This window comes from Papaver somniferum, chromosome 2 (assembly GCF_003573695.1).
Source record: "Papaver somniferum cultivar HN1 chromosome 2, ASM357369v1, whole genome shotgun sequence".
NCBI lineage: Eukaryota > Viridiplantae > Streptophyta > Magnoliopsida > Ranunculales > Papaveraceae > Papaver > Papaver somniferum.
This window is the reverse complement of record NC_039359.1, coordinates 70,952,996-70,976,811: the sequence shown is the minus strand read 5'-3', so window position 1 is coordinate 70,976,811 and position 23,816 is coordinate 70,952,996. Positions and strand designations below refer to the sequence as shown.

General features: G+C 36.0%; 3 protein-coding genes across 5 annotated transcripts; 1 reads left to right on the top strand and 2 right to left on the bottom strand.

Moving 5' to 3' along the window:
• Positions 1–1,887: 1,887 nt before the first annotated feature.
• LOC113351351 (cytochrome P450 94A1-like) lies at positions 1,888–2,835 on the top strand. Its single transcript, XM_026595354.1, has one exon. The coding sequence runs from the start codon at positions 1,888–1,890 to the stop codon at positions 2,833–2,835; it is 948 nt and encodes a 315-aa protein (XP_026451139.1).
• Positions 2,836–6,043: 3,208 nt separating this feature from the next.
• LOC113353497 (zinc finger CCCH domain-containing protein 62-like) lies at positions 6,044–8,147 on the bottom strand. Of its 3 annotated transcripts, XM_026597074.1 has the most exons (7): positions 7,823–8,147; positions 7,621–7,742; positions 7,418–7,532; positions 7,262–7,323; positions 6,840–6,891; positions 6,617–6,733; positions 6,044–6,411 (listed from the first exon to the last, which is right to left on the bottom strand). In XM_026597074.1, the coding sequence occupies exons 1-6, from the start codon at positions 8,011–8,013 to the stop codon at positions 6,658–6,660; spliced, it is 618 nt and encodes a 205-aa protein (XP_026452859.1). In that variant the 5' UTR covers positions 8,014–8,147; the 3' UTR covers positions 6,044–6,411; positions 6,617–6,657. The 3 variants fall into 3 exon arrangements, with proteins under 3 accessions (XP_026452859.1, XP_026452858.1, XP_026452860.1); XM_026597073.1 differs by having other exon boundaries at positions 6,044–6,733; XM_026597075.1 differs by lacking the exon at positions 6,840–6,891 and having other exon boundaries at positions 6,044–6,733.
• A 3,752-nt stretch (positions 8,148–11,899) lies between these two features.
• On the bottom strand, positions 11,900–14,846 carry LOC113347981 (putative disease resistance protein At1g50180). The gene has a single exon (XM_026591674.1). The coding sequence runs from the start codon at positions 14,750–14,752 to the stop codon at positions 12,038–12,040; it is 2,715 nt and encodes a 904-aa protein (XP_026447459.1). The 5' UTR covers positions 14,753–14,846; the 3' UTR covers positions 11,900–12,037.
• Between the last annotated feature and the right edge of the window lie 8,970 nt (positions 14,847–23,816).

The window sequence follows — 23,816 nt, the reverse complement described above, 5'->3', positions numbered from 1 at the left end:
AAAGGAAAATCTCGAACACTTGAGAAAACAATATAAAATATTTTTTCCCTTAGGGGTCCTCTAAATATAGAGCAACCCCTTTCCCATAGATTTTACAAAAATAGTGAATTTGTTTATATAATTGACAAATACAACTTAAGAAGAAAAACTCCCCGATGTGGGACTAAAAGGTTTATATAGTTTCTTAAAACCACTAAAAATTGGAAACTCCACAATGTGGGACTAATAAGTTTCATTTACAAAAAAAAAAAAAAAAAAAAAAATTATAATTTTTATTAAAATTTTAAAAAATTATTTTTTATTAATCGTTTTCCAACATTCGCAACTTAGTAACTAAAGAAATGAACGAACTAGAAATAGTTAAAATGTTTAGAAGAACAGAAGAGAAGTTGAGAATTGTTCATATTTAATAGCAGTTTCAGGTTAGTTACGGATTCAATATCCGAGAACGATAACAACACGCGAGGAAATCAAGAAAGTCCAAACTTTGCATAAGCCATTTGATGTCTGCGCCTAGAAACAGTGTCACTGCTTCTTAATAAAGTTAACTGGGTTCCCAGCTATCACCAAATGCATATGACAAGCAAGTAGTTTTTGGTGTTACATTAAAAGTTCTTGCCAATAACATCGTAACCAAAGAAATAGTCTCCACTAGTTAATATTACAAGCATGTTACACTTCAGAATCATTCTGCTCAATTAATCTCATTTGTTGAAACGGAAAATACAATAAATTACTTCTAAAGATTGTGGATGTAAACAGTTTTACTGAGAAAATTATCTCCAGATTCTTGAGAAGTAGACGAGTAAAGATCACTGACTAAGTTATTCTTCGAAAGACTATTGCGACGCATTTCATTTGGGATAAAGGCAAAGAAGGAAAGAGTCTGCATTCAGTTAGTACCCTTAGACCATGGAGGTCTTGGCATTCGTAAGTACCAAAACCGATGAATGATGCCATTACTATCCAAGTGGAACGCTGGAGATTTGGTTGCGTCAAGACTCATTGTGGAGCACTATTATTTTTATGGAGAACAAATCTTACACTGGAAATCAAAGATACAACATATGGGTGCTCTACTTAAAACCAGCAAAAACTTAAGAGGCCAACTTCAAGCGAGTTGTTTTTATGCATCTACCAACTAGATATTTTACATGCTTCAGGGTGCTTGGATACCTCCGAAGTAATGAACAAAATAGTCGCCAAGGGTGGTTGGTCTACCTCTGAAGAAATGAACGAAGTAGCCTCTATTGGGTGGTTGTTCCACTTAATTGTTTAGGACGTGGTAGTCGTGTGAAGTGGGAATGCCCACTAAATCAATAATTTGGTTCATAAATAGCTAACTTGTAAAAGTTGAATTAAAAAACCTGAGATGAATACAAATGTAGTCCTGTCTTTTCTAAGTTTGTTTTTCACTCTACTCCTCTCAATCCATGAAACTCCAAGGGGTCTACCTCCGCAGCAATGAAAAAAAAAGTAGCTATAAGGTGGTTGGTCGATAACTTATGCGATCACATGCAGCTAAAAACCTTTATAGATCCCAACTCTTGCAACCACAGAGCGGCTTAAAACGAGTTTCATTTTCTCCTACACTTCTATTGCCAAGTTGCATATTGAACTGAACTTGATACTCATTTGCGTATCATGGTAGACCTTGGGAATTTACTCTCATGGTTTCCATATATCTTCCTCATTTTCTTCACCTTCTTCTGCTTCTTCTATGACACTGCGTCTTCATCTTTAACTTCTATATTGCCAAAATCATACCCGTTGATCGGTTCTTCTTTCGCTCTTGTTGCAAATAGAGACCGACATAATCAATGGGCAACAAAGATTCTTACTGTGTGCCCAACAAACACTTAAGTGCTTCGATATCTTGGTGGCTGTATGGTTTTCACTGCTTATCCTCCGAATGTTAAATACATTGCCAACTCTCACTTCTCCAACTACCTAAAATGTAAAATGCTTAAAAACATATTTAATGATTTCTTTGGAAATGGGATAATCAATACAGATGATACCTGGAAGTTCCAGAGACAAATGTTAAGTCATGAATTCAACTCCACATCTCTGCGCAAGTTCGTCGAAAAAGTTATTAAAATCAAAATATTCCATCGATTGATTCCCTTTCTCTCAATGACAGCTGAAAATAATTCTGAGCTTGATCTTCAAGATATCTTCCAAAGGTTTAGTTTCGATACGATTTGCAAGCTTTCTTTTGGGTATGATCCAAGCTACCTTTCACCATCACCGAGAAAAATAGATGTTGCAGTTGCATTCGAGGACTCTACCAGAATAACGGGTGAACGTATTGCTCAAATTATCCCTTTAGTTTGGAAACTTAAGCGATTTCTCAACATAGGATCAGAAAAGATACTTAAACAAGCAACCGCAACAATCCAGGAATCTGCAAGAAAAATTATAAGGCAAAAGAAACATGAACTGAAGGAGAATTTTTCTCTAGAGACGGCTACTGATGATCTCTTTTCAAGGATGGTTAAAGACGGAAATTTAGATGAAGATTTCATGATTGATGTTGCCATAGCTTTCATTTTAGCAGGTCAAGATACCACTTCAGCGTCCTTGACATGGTTTTTCTGGTTGGTTTCTTCCAATCCCGAAGTAGAGAAAGAGATGCTGAAGGAGATAAACCAAATAGGTAACGAACCAGGTTATGATGATGTCAAGGACATGGTTTATATTCATGCAGCACTTTGTGAGAGCATGAGGTTGTACCCACCAGTACCTGTCGAGAGTAAAGAAGCAGAAAATGATGACATTTTACCTGATGGAACGATTATAAAGAAGGGGATGACAGTCCTACATTCTTCTTAAGCGATGGGTAGGATGGAAAATTTGTGGGGTTCAGATTGGAACGAATTTAAGCCAGACAGATGGTTACAGAGAGAAAATGTTACGGGAAAATTAAGCTTCGTGGGCAAGGATTCTTATACGTATCCGGTATTTAACGCAGGTCCAAGGGTTTGCATGGGTAAAGAGATGGAATTCTTGCAAATGAAGATGATAGTCGTAGAATTTTTACGCCGATTTCATGTGGTTCCAACTGCAAACGAGAACGATATTGCACCAGTGTTTGTTTCGTATGTGACTGCGAAAATGAAAGGTGGCTTCCCAGTTAAGATCGAAAAGAGGAACAAATAATTCTCTTTGTAGTGTGTGATTATGAGAGCCAATAACAAAGGGGAATTTATCAAAATTTAATATTTTATTATAGATGCTTTTACGAACAAAATCAATAATTTGCTCTCGTTCAATTTTGGGTCAAATGTGGGCTGCTCAATTTATTTTATCATACATATATATTGTTGGAAAATATACTAAGTAACAATTACAAGAGACATGTTAACCTAAGAAACACCAAAATTACAAGTACATGATATTTTGAATTGTAACTCTTTCACATCTCATTTTGCATTGCCCCTACTCTAAATCTGTTTGGGCTTTTATGCCTTTTGGAATACGGTGCTTCAAGATTCTGCTAGTACTGCAAATATTTGTGATTGGATTAGCAAATATCTTGCGTCTAATAATGCTCACAGTTTTTCTGTTTTAATTACTGCGTGGTGTATTTGGAGGGACAGATGCTTTCATATTTTCCAGCAAAAACCCATGAATACTCCTTGCACTGTCAGACTGGCATCTAAGTTGATTAGTGATACCAATGAATTCCTAGCTTCATCTAGACCTAATAGTGGTGCAACTGTTGCTCAAGTTCAGGTGTCTCCTTCTAATAGAGATCTTTCACCTGATTGTTGTTTAGTATATTGTGACGCTTCTTATGACAAACATACTAATAAGTCTGGTGTTGGAATTGTTGTTTTCAACCAAACAGGAATTCAAAGGATGCAAAACAGTCGCAGGCCAAGCACTAAATCCAGAAGAAGCTGAATGCACTGCCTTATTTGAAGTTGTGAAGTGGGTTAAAGCCAGAGGTTACAACAGTATTTGCTTAAGAAGTGACGCAAAGAATGCATTTCTTTTCTGAATAAAATGGCGGATCGGATTAGCTGGTTCAACAATTCCATATTAGAAGATTGTCTTTTCATTCTTAGGTATGTTATCTATGTTAAAACTGAGTATGTTAGTAGGAATTTTAATGATTGTGTTGATAAAGCAGGTAAATATAGTAGTAAATTCAATATATCAGGTGAATGGTTGGATATTAATCCCCCATCTAGCCTAAACCTGATGTAATCATTTTCTACTTCAATATATCTTCCTTTTCTAACAAAAAAAAAAATTGTAGCTCTTTCACGGTGGCATTCTATCAAACACCTTATATGCAACAGAACTGCGCAATGATTGTTATTGCACTATCAACAACAAATTATTCCACAATTATCATGGGTGTATTCTAAATAATACCCAACTGCATATATACTATAAGAATGCAAAGCAAACACAATTCTCAGAGAAATTCAAGCGTATTCACGCTAAAGTAAAAGAGAAATATAAGGCCAGAGAGAATAAGAGATAGAAATAGCAAACGCTGGATTGAGGCTAGAGAAATTCTCTATGTCCTTAAAACCATTACCCCCTCAAATGATGTCGTATGGTTAATTGACTTTCGTTTCCCAGGATATAACAATCTCCTTCTTGGTTGATGCAACACTTCAAACAACCAAGAACATCAAACTAAATTGTGCTTTTTATGTAATCTCTTTTGACACTTTGACACTGGGAACTCAAAACCGGAGTAAAAACTCATGTTTAAAACTGGGGAATCAAAGGAATATTTAAAGGAGAATGGTGACTGAAAACTAGGGACAAGAATCTGTTCTCAAAATTCACCAACTTTGGTCCTTGAATAGACTCAAATCCCTTTCGAAAAGACGCACCTTTAAGTATTAAGAACTCTATTATGGTTACCACTTGGAAACCAAGTTTCAAACTGTTGACAACCCTTGGTAAATTTCCCATACTTTATATCTATTCAACCGATTAAGGATTTATGCCTTATAATTCCAACAAACCCCCACATGAATTGAAATTGTGTTTTACAAGAAAAAAAACGATTCAGAAAAAAAGACATTGAGATTACATAATGAAAGTCGCAGCATCGAGATAGGTGGCTTTTGGCTTTGAAACTTCCCTGGTGAATTTTGTCGAATTTACTAACCGTCTAGTGACCATTGGTCTTGAACTATTCAACTTTATAATGTAAATTGAGACAACAAAATTCACATTGTTTCTTTCGGGCACCTTTAGTTCTTACGGTTGTGTTCATTTTGGCCTCGAACAACTCCCGCTATTCATGAGTGCTATTAGAGAATATATCCTAAGTATTCTCATAGAAATGACTACGTTTCTCACTCATATAGGTGATCTCCCATTAAGAGTAACCTGTCTTAGTCCACTTATTTCTAAGTATAAGAATCATTAAAAGCATAGCTTACTCTTTATCACTTGTACAGACAACACTGTTTAGGTTTACCATAGGAATGAGTAGAAGAAGATTTACATCTTCTATGGTGTTTTACTTCGAACCTTATATACGTTTGTTGTCTCTTTGAATCAAGATCATGGGATCTCCAATCAACAAGGTAGAGGCTTTTTTATGAAAGTTCATGTTTCAATTGGCTGAAAACCCATTCCCCTCGATAACTCATTTATCTCTAGTCATTAAACATTCTGTTTTTTCATACGCGCCGTCGTTAGAGACTATTCTCTAGAGATATTATATTTTGCAGCGAATACACATTTTGCTTTGAAAAGACTCTTGGAATCCCCTTCCAATTTCAAGCATCCAGCTACATTTTTTCACATCAATTGTCATGTTAATCCTTGTCAAAACTTTTGTTTTAGAAAGACTTCCTTGGTACGGCTTAAGTTCATGGCTATCATCATACAATGCCATTACCCTCTTCTTTCTCTATGATCACAAATTCAAGAGAGAATATAACTCAGTACATTTCATAACAAAAGAATAATTCGTTTTAAGATTGTTGGAAAATATACTAAGTAACAATTACAAGAAACAAAACACCAAAATTACAAGTACATGATATTTAGAATTAATTGTAACTATTTCATAGTGGCATTCTATCAAACACCTTATATGCAACAGAAATGTGCAATGATTGCTATTGCACTATCAACAACAAAGTATTCCATAGTTATCATGGGTGTATTCTAAACAATACCCAACTGCATATATACTATAAGAATACAAAGCAAACACAATTCTCAGAGAAATTCAAGCATTCATTCACAGTAAAGTAAAAGAGAAATATAAGGACAGAGAGAATAAGAGATAGAAATAGCAAACGCTGGATTGAGGCTAGAGATTCTCTATGTCCTTAAAATAATTACACCCCCATAATGATGCCGTATGATTAATTGACGTTCGTTTCCCAAGATACAACAATCTCCTTCTTGGTTGATGCAACACTTCAAACAACCAAGAACATCAAACTAAATTGTGCTTTATATGTAAAAACTCATGTTTAAAAATGGGAAATCAAAGGAGTATTGAAAGGAGAATGGTGACTGAAAACTAGGGACAAGAATCTGTTCCCAAAAGGCACCAAATTTGGTCCTTGAGTAAACTCAAATGCCTTCCGAAAAGACGCACCTTTAACAAATTCTAGCTCACCGTAAATGTGTGTTGCTGTTTGGCTGAACCATAGCTTTCCTTCACAATACGACCCGCAACGGTTCTTGTACCACAGGGAGGGCGGCCAGTGGCACACTCCTAGAAGCTATGTTATACCTATGTGAGACAACGTGATCAGATTCCAAAACAATAAGCATGGATACATGGCAGTAGATTTCATATAATTGTAACTGCAGCAAGGATAAACAGTTCGCTTGCTCACATTTCATAAACATTTTGCTCGAACATTACAACATCTCCAGTGCAAGCATCACCTGCACATCAATCCCCATCATAAATAGTAATTCAACGACACGTAATAGGAATTTATCATTCCTTTATCAGATGGTATTCTCGGTCTCAACGAATTTGGTTGATCACAGCTAGTACAGGTTTCGAGATTACGCGACATCCAATTATATAGCTTGATGGCACAAATTCTCTTTGTTGTGGTAAATGAAAGAACCAACCTCCAATAATTTGCCTTGTAGATCAAACTCTAGAGTACATCGATGCTCACACTTTTGATATTGTATGTACAACATAATAGCTTAATATGGTCTCTACTAGAGAGAGTTGCTCAATGACACACTGCTTAACAGTAATTCAACGAACACGCAAAATCTAACAATCATGACAACCAACCTTTGCAGTTGTACACAAAGCTAGATGCAGGATACTTCACTTCTCCACCGCCATTTATGATCCTGCACTTACAGACAGCCAATAACCAAATTAGATCAAAGCAACATCAAATTAAAAAACCACAATCAGATACAATACAATGTAATTCATTATTACCCAAGATGTTCCTTAATCCGATCGATAAGAACGTCTTTCTTCCCTGTTAATCGCAATCCATTCTTCCTCAAATAAACTTTACATTGCTCCACTTTCAATTTCTCCACCTGACCACCTGTTCTCATCCATCAAAAACACAAACCACACTAGAAATCCTAACCATACTTAAAATCCTCACTGAATCATTATACCAAACACCTTACCAGCAACAATCTTCTCTATAGTTTCATAACTTTTAGCATCTTTCGCATTAAGTTCAGGTATTTTAACCTCTACATCATCTAGTTTTTCTTCATCATTTCCAGATTCAATAACCGTTGAAATACTGTAGGAAAAAAAAGGGATTAGCACTATCTCTCAGGTTAATCAAATCAATGATTCAATGAATAAGATTAATATACGAACCGTGATTTGGTTTTCTTCAATGAGAGTCTGGATAAACTCAATCGTGTTTCTTCAAGAACATCGAATGTTGGGTCTTCTTCTGAATCATCATTAGCAGAAATTTCTTCACTTCCTGATGATTCTCCTTCTTCTTCTTCGCCATAGTTTTCTTCATCATCACTCACTGATAGTGTCTGATAAATCTTCTCCATTGAACGGTTTTTTTCCTCCTTCAAATTTTTTTAATCAAATAAGGATTAAGATTAATGATTTAGTTGTTCTCTCTGTCTATCTTTTTGAAGGATTTCTAGTTTCTATAAACAGAGAGAAATGAATTAGTATATTTTTTGCCGTTGGGAATTCAAAATTTAAAAACTGCCTAGATTTACGGGATTTTTGTTGAAAGTGAGAAATCCGTTCCGGGCCGGGCTACAAGTTAAGTCTGTAAGCTCTAGGTTATTTATTCGAGCTCGGCCTGCCCGGTGACAGGCCCATATTTATCCGGTATGGAAATAAACAAAGTCAGAAAGAGAAAAAAAACAAGACAGATGATGGGTAAAAAGGAAACTTATGTGTGAGTGATACACGTATTAGCAGAAATGAATTGAAAAGCAAGTTAGGTGTCATAAATTTATTCTGCTAAGAGAACCTTTTTAGTAGATTATTCTTTTTTTCTATCCAATTTCTCTTTTTTTTTCTTCAACAAAACCATCAACAATAATTTTTGGACCAGAATAGATTTTTTCACTATTTTTTGCTTTCTAGGTTAGTTAGTAGCTTTAGCTTAGTTGTTATTATGGTTTACTTATCTACACTATTATGGTGATTTTATCTAATATTTTGAGGTTTATTTTCGCTTTAATGATGATTCTTGATTATAGGGTTGGGTTTTAAGATCAATAGTGATGCTCTCCAGCGACGAAATCTTCATCATCAACTTATCCAGCGGCGGAACTTCATCAGAGATTTCTTTGGCGACGGAAGCAATTTATCACTAGTTACAAGAGATTTGAGCAAATCACTCATATTTTGGGAGCACATCTTTGTATAGAAGAAAAACAAACTAAACGGTTGGAGTTTAACTCCGAGAAAAACCATTATTCTGATTTAACCAGGTTTTATTCATACTTGTGTTTTTCTTATTCCGGTAATCCTTGTCTTTCTCTTATCGGATTTTCGGGATTGTACTTTTAGGGTATGTTCTTGTTACATTGTATTCTCTTTTTTATTAAATCTTAAACTCATTGTAACCTCGAATTTTCGTTAATCAAAAGATTGCTTGTTTATCAAAAATAATATATATATATAAATTCACTAAAAATAAACAACTTTGGTTTAGGAGTAAAGTGGCCGATAAAAACGGTATAACACAAAAAAAATTAAAATAGGTTCACACAAAAACAATACGGAAATTGGATCAAATGTCCAAATATTCTTAAAACATGGTTCAAATGGACGAGTAAAAATTAATATGGGTGAGATGGACAACAAAATAATAGCAAGAATGAAACTGGATTCATCCTGGCTTAAACTTAAAAAATAGTGAAGATGAAATTGGATGCATCCTGATGTTACTTAAAAATAAGATTTTTTTTTTAAAAATGGGCAGAATTATACTGTTTACATCCCGACTATTTTTACAAGTTTATCCATTTAAACAGTATCAAATCTTACATGTCTTTTTCATCCCATAAAAGTGAGGCAAAGCTAGTTAAATTTGGAATGACAATGGAATTGGAAATGGTTTTTTATAGCCCGCAAACCTAAAACCTGAAAATCAAATATTACTAAATTATCCTTAAGAGAATATATTGTTATCTTTAAAGACGATAGATCATATAAAAAATTAAATATCGTAATAAAAAATATCCAAGATTCTAGCCAAATTTTAAATACAGGTAAGTTACCAAAACACTAGGCATAAGCTTGAGAGGTCTCGAGTTCGTCTCCCTCCCTCTTCAATAGGGGGAAGAGTTAATTTTAATGAACATATATGGGGAAATAAGCTTGACATGCAACCAATTACAATTAAAGATATTTTGTTGCAATATTGATGTTGTTTGGTAATTCTTGATGTCGCGGTGGTGTTCTTGCAGTCCTCGGTGAGTACCATCTTTGGTAAGGTAGTAGGTGTATGTTGTCAAATCTGAATGGGTTGTCTTGTGCAGACTGTTGGGAATTGATTATGACGTTAAGCAGCTAGTTTCATCTACAATTCCTCCAGTGACATCCATCTTCTCGTCTTTTCGACAGTATTTCTTTCATTTCTCCATACCCTAAAATCAAAAAATAAAGTGTGGTTATAAAGGAGTCTTTAAGGAATAACTACTGGCTGAACCGAAGACAAACTGCACATAACGTCTCGACTTCCTATTTTGTTCAATACACAATTTCTGGCATGAGACGACTTTGAGAAGTACCTTTTCCTGATTGTGCAAAGGGGAAAACCACAAAAAACAGTGAAATGCATAAATTATGCGAGCATGCCCAGATATAAGCCAAGCAATAATATTTACAGTTTCATTGAAATGCTTGGATATCTGAAGTTAACTTTTTTTAACGAACAACCAAGCGCACCCTATATGTATGTTGTCGCTTGGCAGAACCAAACCTTTCATTCACAACAGAACCTGCAATAGTTCTAATTTCACAGGGAGGGTCATTCCTTTTTAATCCCCTAAACATATATAGTTATTACTGATTGCATATATGGTGGGTTTTTGACCTCCCCCTGTTTGGAAAAACTTCTTGAGCCAACTCGGTGAATACTCGGTGTCACCATCTTCATCTGATACAATGATTCCTTTTAGTTTTATCCTTTTTAGCTTTCTGCATGCAATAATTTTCCTTTCTCCTAACTTTTGATATATTTTACTCGGGATACTAATGGTTACCTTGATTACTCTTTTTTAGATACTGATTTCAATCGTTTGAAGATTTTGATCGAAGGCATATAGAGTGGTTTTTCCTATCTGTCTTCTCTCATTAACCTTTTCTTTAAATCTGATCCCCACTTTCAAAACTCGGATTCTCACCTTGTTGGCTGATATCTACGAGAATTTCCAAAAAAAAAAAAAAAAAAAAAACTCTTTTCTGCAAATCTTCTTTTCAGTTAAAGTTATTCTTATTTTTATTCACACGCCGGGTTAGCAGACATCCAGCCGTCTTAACCCTAGCCTACCCCTATATCCTCTACTCCTCTCAAGCAAGCGTACAAGTGTAACGCATTCACCATGCAGTTTTTTGACAAGTTTAGATTGATAATCACGCTTGTCTTTCTTCTTCACTTTCAATTTCTAAAATTTACTCCTTCTGTTAATCCTTGTTCTCTCATGGAACCTCAAATCCAAGAGGTCCAGTTAGTTATGGAAAGAACTTCACTATCTGAAAGGCTCAAAGCCCTAAAACAACCAATCCTTACTACTGAAGAATTAATTCATGGTGTGAGTCAATGGAAGTTCTCTTTCTTAGGAAAAATTTATTCCTGTAAGGTTTACTCAGTAGCTAAACTAGATAAAGAGCTGAAAAAACTGTGGAGCAAAATCAAAGACATCTATATTAAAAAAGAGGAAGAAGAGGATTGCTACATGATAAAGTTCTATACTGAGGAGGAGCTGAAACAATGTTAGATCCTCCTTCATGAGAAAGTCAAAATTTCTCTTCAGGGTGTAGGTGTAGTTGTAGATAGTTAATTTATGACGTTGAAGGTTTACTGATAGTGATTGTTGTGGAGGTGGTTGTAGTTGTAAAGGTGTAATCAATGAGTTACAACTGAAGGTAAAGAAACTCTATTAATGGAGGTTTGAATAGTTTAAGGATCAGACGGAGAAGTCGGATTTCCCCTTGGTATCTGATACCATGAAGGAATCTGTGAATTGTGGCAAATGATTTATTCAAACATACTCAAAAGATTTCAAAGCAGAGAGAAGCCCTTATATAGCTTCATATTACAGCTGGATTACAGGTGTCATAAACCTATAGGTCCTAGTCATCTAACAATCCTAATAACAACATATCAGACCACACGAATCATACTACACTTGAGCAGTTGCTCTAACAAGAATAATGGAAAAGAAGTAATTTCGTCGAACAAAGTGATGGGAAGTACTGAATGCATAATTCATTCAACTGGACTATTACAAAATACAAGAATCAACCATTAAGAAAATTACAATCCAATTACAAAGATACCACAACTGTGCCTGACTAAAATTTTCTATCACTGTTCATACTTTCTTACTCGATTGTGATGAAGGGTATATGTTGAATTTTGTACCAGTCCTCCCCTAATCCCTCTACGACACTTTCGTTGATCATTGGTGTCCTCACAATTTCCAATTTTTCAAGGGTAATGATGAACCTTAATCCTTCTGGAAGCATACTTAATCTACGGAAATTATGTAACTTTAATCCCTTAAGATGTGGCATCCCACCTTGGTCGATCCTCCACTCTTTTATATTTGTATCTCCTTGTATGTATAAATACTGGAGTTCAGGGAATCCTTTTGAAGAGCATATCATTTCTTTCCTTTTGTATTCACACATAAATAAGTTTAAAATCCGCAGTTCTGGGAGATGTTGAAGAGTTGCCATTGGATCTTCTGTGAAAAAACTTCCAGTCAAGTATAACTCGGTGAGGTTTGGTGGGTAGGTTTGGAGGTTGGCAATATCTAGTTTACCAGACAAATAAATTTTGTGAAGGTTATGACAACAAGAAAGTGAATGAAATATTGAGCTAGGAAATCCTTCTTCAGTATAGATAGACAAAGATTTGATGGGGTTTTGATACTGGTACACCTTATAAAAGGATGATGATGATGATGATGGCGGCGACGATGAGATAGAAATCCGCTTGCCAACCATCTCATTTACGATTAAATCAGTTTGCAACCTCGAGGTACACCTTATAAACAATTTTCGAAGATTTAAAAGCTTCTCCAAACACCCTTTTCTTATCCAATTTCCAGCTTGTATGCCACCAATAGTCTGGAGGTTTAAAAAATCCGCGATTCGAAATTTTGGATCCAATGAACGACAGTATAAGTGTCTTAGCTGTGCCAATTTTGATGTAGTTTCAGGTATGTTTCCTTCGTAACTACTCAACTTCAAAGTTTGTAAATTCCGCAAATTTCCTATGGATGATGAAACTGAACACCCAGAAAGATTCCCTAAATTCAAATACCTCAAGTGAACTAATTTAGAAACTTCTTTTGTTATATCTATTTTGTGATGTCGCACATTTCCAATATTTTGTGATACGCAAAATTGGCACAGCAACTCATACCTTCGCACTCTTTTGCCTGCATCAGTAGTCACACGATGTGATGTTTGTATATCTCCAGGAGGGCAATGGTTCTGATCATTTTGAATATCGAGGAAGTTGATCTCCTTGGCCTTTGACAAACACAGCTCTCGCAAGAGATCATGTACTCGACATACACTTTTTGATCTACCCAAATATTCAAATCTCTTGACAAGCTGAATCATACACCTTTGCGTTAACTCAGCTAAATATTGGTGCTCCCCAATATCCTCCATTCGTGTAAGTAAATTTTCTTTTGTATGTGGTATGAAACCCTCGGCAACCCACAATCGGATCAATTTCTTTATTGGAATTTCGTAGTCTTCTGGAAAGAGCCCTAGATAGAGAAAACATGGCTTCAAATGAGATGGCAAATCATGGTAACTCAATGCCAATATCCCATTCACATCCCCATTTTCTCCTTTATTAATGTATGAAATAACGTCTCCATGAACCAGTTCCCATTGCTTGATTTCTGACCTCTTTGTTGCTAATAACCCTCCAAGCGCACATATTGCCAATGGCAGACCACCACATTTACGCACCATCTCCCTTCCCAACTTCACAAGACCTGCTGGGTAGATATTAACATCTGTCATATTCTTTGGAAATGCTTTTTTACGGAGCAATTCCCAACTGTTATCATCATCTAAAATTTGAGGTTCGAAGTGAAGGCTCCCCGGATCTATCTGCAAAGCAACCTCTTTGTTTCTAGTTGTCAATAATACTTTGCTTCCTCTCTTCCCGGTTGGAAAGGCAGGACTTAGACAAATCCAATGATCAAGTTTCCATACATCATCCAGGACTATAAAGTATAGCTTATCTCGAAGGTAGTGGTGAATTTTTTCGATGAGTTGTTCTTTGTTCATTACTTTGATCTTCTCAAACTCACCGTCTGATAGAATCATGCACTTCCTCGCAATTTCTCCGAGAGCATCTTTCACGTTTAGTTGTTGAGATATAGAACTCCATCCGCAACAGTCAAAACGACTCCTAACAGAGTCATGCCTGTACAATTTCTTGGCTAGAGTGGTTTTTCCCAAACCTCCAACACCAACAATAGATACCACGCAACGTTCTTCTTCATCTTTCAGTAATTCGGTTATTAATGTCATTGTATATTCCTCAAAGCCGATAACATCATCATCTTCAACATGAGGATAACGATTTCTTAGAGGATGTTGATTCATCCTTTGAATAGTTTCAGAACTTGAAGTTTCTTTACCACCAAAGTCGACTTGAAAGCCATATGTGACAGTACTATCAGAGACAGCTTTGAGTCTATCCTGGATGGCTAGAATCTCCTTGCCAACCCTATAGAGATGTATCAAGTTCTTCACCATCAAAGCCTTCCTAGAAAGGAAGTTTTTTATTCCTTTGGTTTCACGGGAGGAATCAACCTTAAGTATGAAGGTATCGATAACATCTTCTGCATCGTAAGCAAGGTTTCTAATTTCTGCTACCCAGTTGCGAACACGCTCATCACCTTGTTGTTCCTTTGCATCTGCATCTTTTAAGAAGCAACGCATCCTTACTAGTTCATCACATAGCCTTTCGACTTGATTACTCACTCTATGTAAAAAAATTGTTTTGCTGATAACTGCATCACTCAATTTCTTGACAGCAAATGAAACTACGGAATCCGCCATTTTATTGAGATGCAAAAAGATCAAATTTTATGAACTGAAATGAGATGACGATGAAGAAGAAGAAGAAGTAATGTGATTTAGTTCTTTTGCAATTATTATCAACTTATCATTATTGACTTTGGATTAACCCTGTTAAATTCATATTGCTGCCTCGATCGTGCACTGCATATAATTATATTTCTAATATTCAAACCAATGGATCTTATCTCTTCGGTAAATGTGCGGTGATTTTAATATATCACGAAGACGTATGTAGTTATGTACCGTATATAGTTCATAAATAACTGTTTGATACTTTGATCAGGTTCGCCTATCACATGGTTGGTTAATAAATATAATTCCAAGTGCCCGTCCATAATTCCATCAAAAATTAAAATAATATTTAAAAAATGGCAATTTGTCAAATTTCCCAGTGGACTAATTCCTGTTTGGATACCTTAGACATCTTGCAATTGCGGATTTTTTTCAAAGGCTGATAAAGTAAAACAAAATTAAGACAAATGATGTGAAACCATGCTAATGCCATTGCAAAGGTCAACACGTAGTTCTGCATGTTTCACAAAACCAAAAAAACTTGTAGCTCTACCTCCAGCTAATCATGTCACAACAAATAAAAAGAACCCGTAATTAGACACTTCTGCATCGGTTTCCTTTGGTTATTTTTGACTCGTGTCGGGCACACAGACAAAGACACAAAGTAACCGAAGACCGATGAGAAAAAGAACTAAAACTATTTCATCTATTATGCAGTATAGTATGTAAACAAAACTCTCCCACTGTAAAAACAGTTTTCTGATTTAACTTTATCACCAATACTTATGTAAAGGAGAATATCATTGCTAATGTGTGGACACCAAATTCAATTTTTGGTTGGATTGTGGTATAGGATTTTATCCTTAACTCCTACAAGAGTTATTTTTAGTAATTATGGTGTTTTAATCCCTGTGCAGTGGAAGGGAATATACCAAACACCGGACCACTTAATGGTTGGCCATTAAATTCGCCTTTATCCAAAGCTTTCGAGTCTTTAGTGGTATAGTTTACACCACCAATTCATTTTCAAAAATTCCAAATTATTACAACGCCGCATCAGCATACTGTAAGTGCCACATTTATGTACAATGATATATAACAAAAAAAATTTATAAAAGAGAAAAAAAAGACTACTAACGCGCAGAGCATACACATATTAGGTGCCTCCCAATTTTGTGGACTTTGGTTCTTACTACCCATTAAAGCTAACTACCTAAGATCTGAGACGTTATTGGACTAAATGTCCTTACATATGACTCTTTCAAAAGAACTTAGGTGCCTCCCAATTTTGTGGACTTTGGTTCTTGCTGCCCATTAAAGCTAACTACCTAAGATCTGAGACGTTATTGGACTAAATGTCCTTACATATGACTCTTTCAAAAGAACTTAATAAATACATTAGGTGATCAACAATAGAATTTGTCTTCCAATTTTTTCTTTTGTTTTCTCCTTTAAAAGTGGTATTTAGGTTTCGGTTGGTTCCCAAAAGCTTGAAAATTCTGCACTTCAAAATAGACGCTCACTTTAGAGCATCTTGAGAAGCTAAGCAATCTCCTTCTTCTCTACTGTGAGTTCTTACTCCTCTTGTTTTCCTTCCAATTGTATCCCCTGTTGGACCTGTAATAGCCACACTTAATCCCGTTAGTCCAGTAGTAATATTATAACTGGATAAAAAAGCAAAGAAAATATTCTGACAAAGGTTATTTTCAGTGTAGCTAACAGTTCTGATAACATGGCAAAGTTGGCTCCTAGGTGTAAAACTCTGAGTTAATTTCAAATGGTTCATTATCAGGGTTGCATTGATTTTGGGATTTGGTTTTATATCTTGGAAAGCCACATCACATCTGGTTTTTCAAATGAACCAGCACAAAGTAGCACAAATGTTTTCCCAAGGTCCCCAAGGTGTTTGGGGATGGTTTCCAAAGAACCATGAATTGCACCAGTCAATCAGGGTTCTGAAGTCTAAAGTCGAAGCATTTAAATTTAGATAACATTGAGCCCAAACAGCTCTAGTGAAATTGCACTGCATTAAGAGATGTTCTCCTGTCTCTACATAATTCCTGCACATAACACAAATTGGGTAATATGAGAGATATGATTATAAATATGCCCACTGAAAGGTAAAATATTTTGTCGCATTTTCCATATAAAGAAATTTGATTCTTGGTATTACATCGAGCCCCCATATTTTCCTTGCCAAAGAATCGTTTTGTTGAAGTTTCTTCTTGTCCAGGATATCATAAAGGGATTTACTAGAAAACAATCCTTATGGATTATCCATCCACCTTAGAATATCTTCTTTCCCCTTGTTAGATGTATCGTTAGAATCTTGTTAACTATTTCATTATCAAACAGGGTTTGGAGAAATTGAATATTCCAGCCCAAATTAAATAAAATATAAGCAACCAAAATAAACACACTATCCCCGCCATCTCCATCAAGAGATATGATTTCCTTCTAAATCTCTAATCCACTTGTCCTTCCAAATATGCACACTCTTACCATTACTTATCTCCCAAATGTTATTCGCTTTTATCAACATCAAACCTTTGTAAACACCTTTCCAGACTCAAGAAGAACTGTCATTAAAAGTGGTATGGAAAGGGTTAGTTTTAGGAAAATACTTACCTTTCGTTGTTTTAGAATAGATTGTTTTAGAATAGACAGTGAGGCCGGTGGAATAACCTCTTGCCATTTCTGGCAGTGAGAGACATATTAAAGTTACTTGGATCCTTGAGCCCATTACCACTCTTCTCTTTATCCTTGCACATACCTTTCCAATTTTTCATATAAAAACCCTTCTTACCGTCATGCTTTCCCCGCCAAAAGTCTCTAGTAATAGCCGTGGCTCTTTGGATAGATTTTTTAGGGAGAATAAAAGTGGACATGCTATAGAATGAGATTGTTTCTAGCACAACTTTTGCCATAACACCTGTACCAGGGGGTGATAGGGTTTTTCCATCCCATCCTTTAACTCTACCCACCATTTTTTTCTAAAAGAATATCAAATCAGGCTATCTTACATTTGTTATGGAAAACTAATAATTTGTTAACTTTGTATTAGACAGTGATGCTTAGCAGGAAATGCATGATTTAAACATCTAGACGTCAACTGAACATGCAAAATGCATTTTCATCATAGAGAGACGCATAAGATTTTCCTTTTCCCCTCGACAATTATTTGGTTTGCTCCATTAATTCTTGTTTGCTGGCGTGAAATGCATGGACCAGAATGTCTAGAAGACCTATTTCTCAACCCTTTCCATAATGTATGGGTTTGTCTTTACATTTTGTTCTCACAATATAAACGAGTTTACTAATCATTTAATGTTTAGTCGTTTTCTTCTCATCGTTTCGTATACGCTCATATGCAATGTTTTTTTAATTCATATAATCATGCGATGTTTTTTTTTTTTGGAGTAAGGCACTGTAGCATCTCCAACAGTGGGTAAAAATCCTATATGATATTTTTATTTAAATCCTTATTTACAAGGTTTTATATATATTATAAAAATAATAGTATTTTGTCCATGAACCATCTCCAACAGTGTGAGTCTTATTTTTTGAATAAAGAATAAAGTGATCATTTTTTTTCTTATTAGTTTAGAAAAAATTATTTAGAGATAATAATTAAAAAAACTGTTAAAAAGATGACATGGAGTCATCCAGAAGGTCTAGATAAGACTTTTTCCAAGACCTTCATATTTATTTTGACACCCTTCCTATTTAATAGGACCCACTGTTGGAGATGAATATAGTGTAAATGAGGATCTAAAATCCTATGTGTCACAAGAAAATAAAACTTCCTCCACTCTGTTGGAGATGCTTTTAGGAAAGTTTTGGAGTTTTGGGAACAAAAATTATGCACGATGGTAGACGGCTGAAGGGCACAATTTCTTTTTGGGTAGTAGTAATTTCTTTCTCTTTTCACACATAAATTTGGTTTTAACTTTGATTCCACCCTGGCTTGGCTATAGCTTTACCCGGGCTTGAACTAAAATGAGGATTTTTTACTACCTACATGATGTGTTTCTCAATAATGATTGTAGTTGTAGTAGTAAAAAGGGTCTTTTCGGACTTGTGAAGAAAACAATTTTCAGATTTAAATTAAACAGGCAAATAAATAAAGTTGTTCAAAATTATAGAGAAAAAAACCAAGATTTGGATTACACCATTGACCAATTAAATGATAAACTCTAACTATTATTCATGCAATTCTATATTTTAAAATGATTTTAATATTTGCCTTTAATAAATTTTTGAAGTAATAATTGTAACCACATAGTATGAAACATCAAAAGTTTTTAAAACCCAGCGTGCATCATCAAAATAATTCACAACTACTCAATAAAAATTAATATTTCTATATCAATTCCATGCAAATAATCATATGAAAATATTGCAAATAAATAATAAAATTAGAATTATACCAATCAATATGGAACAATGGCTTCCTCTGTCGCCTCGTCTAATGGGTTTAGCTCCTCATCCCAAAAACATAATCAAAAGATCCATGGCCTAATATGTGTTTTTATTGATGAAAATGGTGTAAAAAGAAGTTTGCAACGCTGTATAAGTGTTACAGCGTCACTGTTACAAAAACCAGATGAATCATCGTTCTTACCAAGTTTCGGACTTATAGGAGTCCGCTCCTGGCCAGGTTTCGACCTCGGAGCCAGTTTCTTTCCCGAACTTGACGAAACTGTGAGTTTAAGGGTTTTGGAGAATATCCCAAGGGAATCTTACCTGTAAAAAGTAAGATATTCGTCGTTCTTACCAAGTTTCGGACTTATTGGAGTCCGCTCCCGGCCAGGTTTCGACCTCGGAGCCAGTTTCTTTCCCGAACTTGACGAAATTGTGTGTGTTTAAGGTTTATGGAGAATATTACAATAGAACCTTACCTGTAAAAGGTTAGATATTCATTATTCTTAACAAGTTTTCGACTTATAGGAGTCCGCTTCTGGCCGTGTTTCGACCTGAAAGCCAGTTTCTTTCCCGAACTTTACGAAACTGTGTGTGTTTAAGGTTTTTGGAGAATATTCCAAGGGAATCTTACCTGTAAAAGGTTTGATATTCATCGTTCTTACCAAGTTTCGGACTTATAGGAGCCCGCTCCCGGCCAGGTTTCGACCTCGGAGCCAGTTTTTTTCCCGAACTTGATGAAACTGTGTGTGTTTAAGGTTTTTGGAGAATATTCCAAGGGAATCTTACCTTTAAAGGGTTAGATATTCATCGTTCTTACCAAGTTTCGGACTTATAGGAGTCTGCTCCTGGCCAGGTTTCTACCTCGGAGCCAGTTTCTTTCCCGAACTTGAGGAAACTGTGTGTGTTTAAGGTTTTTGGAGAATATTCCAAGGGAATCTTACCTGTAAAAGGTTAGATATTCATCGTTCTTACCAAGTTTCGGATTTGTAGGAGTCAGCTCCTGGCCAGGTTTTGACCTCGGAGCCAGTTTCTTTCCCGAACTTGACGAAATTATGTGTGTTTAAGGTTTTTGGAGAATATTCCAAGGGAATCTTACCTGTAAAAGGTTAGATATTCATCGTTCTTACCAAGTTTCGGACGTATAGGAGTCTGCTCCTGGCCAGGTTTCGACCTCGAAGCCAGTTTCTTTTCTGAACTTGACGAAACTGTGTGTTTAAGGTTTTTGAAGAATATTCCAAGGGAATCTTACCTGTAAAAGGTTAGATATGCATCGTTCTTACCAAGTTTCGGACTTCTAGGAGTCCGCTCCTGGCAAGGTTTCGACCTCGGAGCTAGTTTCTTTTCTGAACTTGACGAAACTGTGCGTGTTTGAGGTTTTTGGAGAATAATCCAAGGGAATCTTACCTGTAAAAAGTTAGATATTCATCGTTCTTACCAAGTTTCAGACTTATAGGAGTCCGCTCCTGGCCAGGTTTCAACCTCGGAGCCAGTTTCTTTCTCGAACTTGACGAAAATGTGTGTGTTTAAGGTTTTTGGAGAATATTCCAATGGAATCTTACCTGTAAAAGGTTAGATACTCATTGTTCTTACAAAGTTTTCGACTTATAGGAGACCGCTTCTGGCCATGTTTCGACCTCAAAGCCAGTTTCTTTCCCGAACTTAACGAAATTGTGTGTGTTTAAGGTTTTTAGAGAATATTCCAAGGAAATCTTACCTGTAAAAGGTTTGATATTCATCGTTCTTACCAAGTTTCGAGAATATTCCAAGAGAATATTACCTGTAAAAAGTTAGAAATTCATCGTTCTTACCAAGATTCGAACTTATAGGAGTCCTCTCCCGGCCAGGTTTCGACCTCGGAGCCAGTTTTTTTCCCGAACTTGACGAAACTGTGTGTGTTTATGGTTTGCGGAGAATATTCCAAGGGAATCTTACCTGTAAAAGGTTAGATATTCATCGTTCTTACCAAGTTTCAGACTTATAGAAGTCCGCTCCTGGCCAGGTTTCGACCTCGGAGCCAGTTTCTTTCTCGAACTTGATGAAACTGTGTGTGTTTAAGGTTTTTAGAGAATATTCCAAGGGAATCTTACCTGTAAAAGGTTAGATATTCATCGTTCTTAACAAGTTCCGGACTTATAGGAGTCCGCTCCTGGCCAGGTTTCGACCTCGGAGCCAGTTTCTTTCCCGAACTTGACGAAACTGTGTGTTTAAGGGTTTTGGAGAATATTCCAAGGGAATATTACCTGTAAAAGGTTAGATATTCATCGTTCTTACCAAGTTTCGGACTTATAGGAGTCCGCTCCTGGCCAGGTTTCGACCTCGGAGCCAGTTTCTTTCCCGAACTTGAAGAAATTGTGTGTGTTTAAGGTTTTTGGAGAATATTCCAATGGAATCTTACCTGTAAAAGGTTAGATATTCATTGTTCTTAACAAGTTTTCGACTTATAGGAGTCCGCTTCTGGCCATGTTTCGACCTGAAAGCCAGTTTCTTTCCCGAACTTGACGAAACTGTGTGTGTTTAAGATATTTGGAGAATATTCCAAGGGAATCTTACATGTAAAAGGTTTGATATTCATCGTTCTTACCAAGTTTCGGACTTATAGGAGTCCGCTCCCGGCCAGGTTTCGACCTCGGAGCCAGTTTTTTTCCCGAACTTGACGAAACTGTGTGTGTTTAAGGTTTTTGGAGAATATTCCAAGGGAATCTTACATGTAAAAGGTTAGATATTCATCGTTCTTACCAAGTTTCGGACTTATAGGAGTCCGCTCCTGGCCAGGTTTCGACCTCGGAGCCAGTTTCTTTCCCGAACTTGAGGAAACTGTGTCTATTTAATGTTTTTGGAGAATATTCCAATAGAATCTTACCTGTAAAAGGTTAGATATTCATTATTCTTAACAAGTTTTCGACTTATAGGAGTCCGCTTCTGGCCGTGTTTCGACCTGAAAGCCAGTTTCTTTCCCGAACTTTACGAAACTGTGTGTGTTTAAGGTTTTTGGAGAATATTCCAAGGGAATCTTACCTGTAAAAGGTTTGATATTCATCGTTCTTACCAAGTTTCGGACTTATAGGAGTCCGCTCCCGGCCAGGTTTCGACCTCGAAGCCAGTTTTTTTCCCGAACTTGATGAAACTGTGTGTGTTTAAGGTTTTTGGAGAATATTCCAAGGGAATCTTACCTGTAAAAGGTTAGATATTCATCGTTCTTACCAAGTTTCGGACTTATAGGAGCCTGCTCCTGGCCAGGTTTCTACCTCGGAGCCAGTTTCTTTCCCGAACTTGAGGAAACTGTGTGTGTTTAAGGTTTTTGGAGAATATTCCAAGGGAATCTTACCTGTAAAAGGTTAGATATTCATCGTTCTTACCAAGTTTCGGATTTGTAGTAGTAAAAAGGGTCTTTTCGGACTTGTGAATAAAACAATTTTCAGATTTAAATTAAACAGGCAAATAAATAAAGTTGTTCAAAATTATAGAGAAAAAAACCAAGATTTGGATTACACCATTGACCAATTAAATGATAAACTCTAACTATTATTCATGCAATTCTATATTTTAAAATGATTTTAATATTTGCCTTTAATAAATTTTTGAAGTAATAATTGTAACCACATAGTATGAAACATCAAAAGTTTTTAAAACCCAGCGTGCATCATCAAAATAATTCACAACTACTCAATAAAAATTAATATTTCTATATCAATTCCATGCAAATAATCATATGAAAATATTGCAAATAAATAATAAAATTAGAATTATACCAATCAATATGGAACAATGGCTTCCTCTGTCGCCTCGTCTAATGGGTTTAGCTCCTCATCCCAAAAACATAATCAAAAGATGTATCCATGGCCTAATATGTGTTTTTATTGATGAAAATGGTGTAAAAAGAAGTTTGCAACGCTGTATAAGTGTTACAGCGTCACTGTTACAAAAACCAGATGAATCATCGTTCTTACCAAGTTTCGGACTTATAGGAGTCCGCTCCTGGCCAGGTTTCGACCTCGGAGCCAGTTTCTTTCCCGAACTTGACGAAACTGTGAGTTTAAGGTTTTTGGAGAATATTCCAAGGGAATCTTACCGGTAAAAAGTAAGATATTCATCGTTCTTACCAAGTTTCGGACTTATTGGAGTCCGCTCCCGGCCAGGTTTCGACCTCGGAGCCAGTTTCTTTCCCGAACTTGACGAAATTGTGTGTGTTTAAGGTTTATGGAGAATATTCCAATAGAACCTTACATGTAAAAGGTTAGATATTCATTATTCTTAACAAGTTTTCGACTTATAGGAGTCCGCTTCTGGCCGTGTTTCGACCTGAAAGCCAGTTTCTTTCCCGAACTTTACGAAACTGTGTGTGTTTAAGGTTTTTGGAGAATATTCCAAGGGAATCTTACCTGTAAAAGGTTTGATATTCATCGTTCTTACCAAGTTTCGGACTTATAGGAGCCCGCTCCCGGCCAGGTTTCGACCTCGGAGCCAGTTTTTTTCCCGAACTTGATGAAACTGTGTGTGTTTAAGGTTTTTGGAGAATATTCCAAGGGAATCTTACCTTTAAAGGGTTAGATATTCATCGTTCTTACCAAGTTTCGGACTTATAGGAGTCTGCTCCTGGCCAGGTTTC

What these genes read in the sequence shown, in the direction of transcription:
- LOC113347981 (XM_026591674.1), bottom strand. Translation starts at nt 14,752, where the DNA reads ATGGCGGATTCCGTAGTTTCATTTGCTGTCAAGAAATTGAGTGATGCA.
- LOC113353497 (XM_026597073.1), bottom strand. Translation starts at nt 8,013, where the DNA reads ATGGAGAAGATTTATCAGACACTATCAGTGAGTGATGATGAAGAAAAC. An exon ending in TATAGAGAAGATTGTTGCTG is followed by an intron (nt 7,533 to 7,620) that starts GTAAGGTGTTTG and finishes GGATGAGAACAG; the next exon opens with GTGGTCAGGTGGAGAAATTG. An exon ending in CGGATTAAGGAACATCTTGG is followed by an intron (nt 7,324 to 7,417) that starts GTAATAATGAAT and finishes CTGTAAGTGCAG; the next exon opens with GATCATAAATGGCGGTGGAG.
- LOC113351351 (XM_026595354.1), top strand. Translation starts at nt 1,888, where the DNA reads ATGGTTTTCACTGCTTATCCTCCGAATGTTAAATACATTGCCAACTCT.